The sequence below is a fragment of the Panthera leo genome, chromosome C1, assembly GCF_018350215.1.
Source record: "Panthera leo isolate Ple1 chromosome C1, P.leo_Ple1_pat1.1, whole genome shotgun sequence".
Taxonomy (NCBI): Eukaryota; Metazoa; Chordata; class Mammalia; order Carnivora; family Felidae; genus Panthera; species Panthera leo.
Genome location: NC_056686.1, coordinates 44903527 through 44906864, shown reverse-complemented (window position 1 = coordinate 44906864; position 3338 = coordinate 44903527). Strand labels below are relative to the sequence as shown.

The 3338-nt window shown below is 44.2% G+C and overlaps 1 protein-coding gene across 1 annotated transcript; it reads right to left on the bottom strand.

Annotated features, from left to right (window-relative positions):
* Window positions 1-1903: 1903 nt before the first annotated feature.
* BEX3 (brain expressed X-linked 3) lies at window positions 1904-2588 on the bottom strand. Its single transcript, XM_042951748.1, has 2 exons — window positions 2513-2588; window positions 1904-2470 (listed from the first exon to the last, which is right to left on the bottom strand). The coding sequence occupies exon 2, from the start codon at window positions 2453-2455 to the stop codon at window positions 2147-2149; it is 309 nt and encodes a 102-aa protein (XP_042807682.1). The 5' UTR covers window positions 2456-2470; window positions 2513-2588; the 3' UTR covers window positions 1904-2146.
* Between the last annotated feature and the right edge of the window lie 750 nt (window positions 2589-3338).

Here is a 3338-nt window from a genome sequence, read left to right as displayed (position 1 = left end):
TTTGTGGGTTCGAGCCCCGCGTCGGGCTCTGTGCTGACAGCTTGGAGCCTGGACCCTGCTTTGGATCTAGGCTGTCCCAGATCTATCTCTTGGCATTCTTTTCCCTCCCCACCCATCCTCTCCCCTCGAGCAGGGGTAAAACATTCAGCCCGCGGAGACTGAGAATGAAGCATTTGCACTGAGTGGAATATTGCCTGAGATCATGTCTAAGGGTCCTTCTGAGTCTAATTGACTATGAAAAATTTATAAAACACAGATCTTACAATAACCTAGCAGTAAAAGCTAATCAGAAGACTTTGTGAGGTATTCTGCCACACACACTGTTAAGGCCAAAATAGCTGTTCAATATATTTTCCGTGGCTTTTATAAAGAAATTCTTGGAAAACACTGCAAGCTGGCTTGGGGCTCCTCACTTATGGAACTCATATTTCTATGTCATTTCTCTCCATCTGAGGTTGAATAACTCTGAGGTTACAATTGTATTGCTCTTAAGTGGTAAGATGGTTTAGCTTTTGAAATGATGCTTCTACTCGGGGCTCTGGCAGCTAGTGGGTTTACTCTTCCTTGAATAATGAATCCACAGAAAGGAGTTAGATTGGTCTTTGGTTCGATCTCAACTCTTCTCAATAAATGCCATTTTATATGAAGGTGTTAACCCCCAAACAGAGCAGAATTCAGTCTTCTTTGGAACCCTATAATTGAAAGATTTAGAGTTTTATGGGCAGAATCAATTCTTTCTTTAAAATATTCTTTATTGGCAACAGAAGGTGATAGTCATTTAAGAAACAGAAAAGATGGTGAGTTAAATTTGTTGATTTGCTGAGGTGTTTAAAATATGGTTTTCATTCCTTACCACCCAGAGAAAGAAGACATATTATTCTCATTTTCTACAGCAGAAAATGCCTCCAGGGAGTGAATAACTTGCTCAAGGTCATCAAGCTAGTATGCCATGATTTGTCTGCCTCTTAAGCCTTTTCTCTCTTTATATGTCACGATGCCTCCATAGTGTAGGGAGATAATTTCTGCTGTGTTCTTTCTGAGAAATCAGAGTTCACTTCATCCTGGAAGGTTTAGGAATGAGAGAGTAGTACAGAAGGAATTGTTACCACCACACCTCATAGGATGCATTGTTTTTACTATTGAAATCCTAAGTGTATAGAACAAAATAACAGTTCACAATACAAGCGAGAAGCATGTACTTGGGAAATGGCACAGGGATTGGATCCAATTCTGAATCTGCCAATTCTAGCTCTGTGGCTTTGAACAAGGTATTTCCTGTCCCAAGCCTCAGTTTCCCCACTGGAAGAATGGAGCAATCATGCCCACCTCAAGGTGCTTCTGTTGAAACCTCAATGTCCCAGAAGCTCAAAGAGGCACGCTTTGCTAATAATTTCTGTTAGGAGTCCATAAATAAGCATGAGAGGCTACATTCCTAGCCCATTTTGAGTAGTCTGAAATTCCATCACTGAGCCAATGGGCCACAGCAAGGAAATGGGACTAGGGTGTGCGGGCAGACAGGACAGATAAAAATGACCACTAGTGAGAGAGGAGATCCACAAAGGGTGATGGGAAGGGAAGGTAAAGTCTGGCATCATTTCTACTCTGGAAGGAAAGTGGCCCACAGCAGTTCCCACATCTGCAGGAAGAGGTGTGCTGGCAAGTACGTGGGATTCAGGATGGAGCAGAAAGGGTTAAATGATATTTGCAAGTGTATAGCCCTCCTAATTGTTCTTGTTACACGATTATCTCACCTAGAGTACCGCTGGGTACAACTGGGAAGATAAACTCTAAGTAGAATTCACATATGTGTGTGTGTGTGTGTGTGCGTGTGTATGTGTGTGTGTGTATATGTATATATATATATATGAAAGTACTTTGTTTTTTTGTTTTTTTTTTTTTTTTGCTTTTTAATTGCTTTATTAACTTTACACTTTTCCATGCAAATGGGTGACTCTACTGTTGACAGAAACTTAGGCTGGGTGCCAAGGCAATTTCCAATTGGAATCTGGTAACACAGAACCCACCTGACACATGGAAATTACGTAAGGTTCACAGCAAACGGATCAGTAAAGGTGTTATCAGGAAAATGCAAGGAGGAAGAAAACCGTGTGAATCACAGTATTAATCTCATGGAAAATGGCAGGAGTCAAGGCATAAGGCAAAATTCATCATGATGGTCATGGTGATTAGAGAGCTCCTCCATCAGGATACGCAGACAATTCCTCAACTGCAGCTCCCTAAGTTTTCTCCTGATTTCTCTCATCTCCTCCATGAACATTTCCATATCATCTCCATCTCCACCCATCCCATCATTGACCTGCCTATTGGGTATGGCCCATCGAAAATTAGGAGCAAGTCGGCGAGCCTGTCCCCGTCTATTATTTCCTGCAGGTTGGTGGCCTTCGCCCCCTCCCAAAGGGCGGTCTTCCTCTCCATTCTGCATGGGCTGCTCCATTTCTTGGTTTTCCTGGTGGATATTTGCCATGAGATTTTTTTCCTGGTTGTTTTTCTGGGCCTATCCTTGCAGTCTCCTCCTTCACCCGATTCTCGCCGTGCGTGCGCCGCCGCGACACTTGACACCTAGACCCTCAGACCTGCTCCGCTTTCCTTGGGCCCAGTGCCAGCCAGTCCGGCGCAGGACAGCGGGGAGCTGGTACCCAGATGGGAGTGACGACTGCACCGAAGTCTGCGTCGCTCTGCAGCTCCAGGTCACGTGAGGGCCCCGCGTCACCTATGAGCTCCCCCCGCCCCAACTCCCGCGGTTTGTGCGGCAGGAGTGCCCGCCCCCACCCCTTGCCGAGTGCCTATGAAAGTACTTTGTAAATGGCAAGCATCGTAAATTGAAATTACTATCCTTCCTCTTTTATCAATGAGGTAAGTGTATTTCCCTAGTTTCTATGGTCAGTAAGTGGCCAATTTAGGACTCTGAAAGCCATTGTTCTTTACCGTCCAGTTCTGTTCTTCAGTAAAGCCTACTTGAGTATATGGGTGTGATCTCACGGAGGAAAGCTTCAGATTCAACAAGTATTAAAGAAGTGCCCAGCAGGCACTGAATTAGACACTGGGAATCAGTGACATAAGAGGCCATCAAAGACCTCACTGGTTAGCATGGGAGACACACACATAAGAAAGAAAAAAAACAAACAAGACAGTTCCCACGTTGAATACTCTGAGGACCACAGAGAAGGGAGGACTTGGTAGTGTATATTTTATTCAATTCACTGCATATCTATTATCCCCATTATGTGCTGAGCCCTGTGTTAGTTGAGGAAACAGATAAATAAGACAGAATCCACATCCTCAAGCTTATCACCCAAAAAGGTGGCAGCACTGGAGAA

Bases quoted from the DNA above. Each gene is read 5' to 3' on its own strand.
- BEX3 (XM_042951748.1), bottom strand. From the start codon at position 2,455: ATGGAGCAGCCCATGCAGAATGGAGAGGAAGACCGCCCTTTGGGAGGG.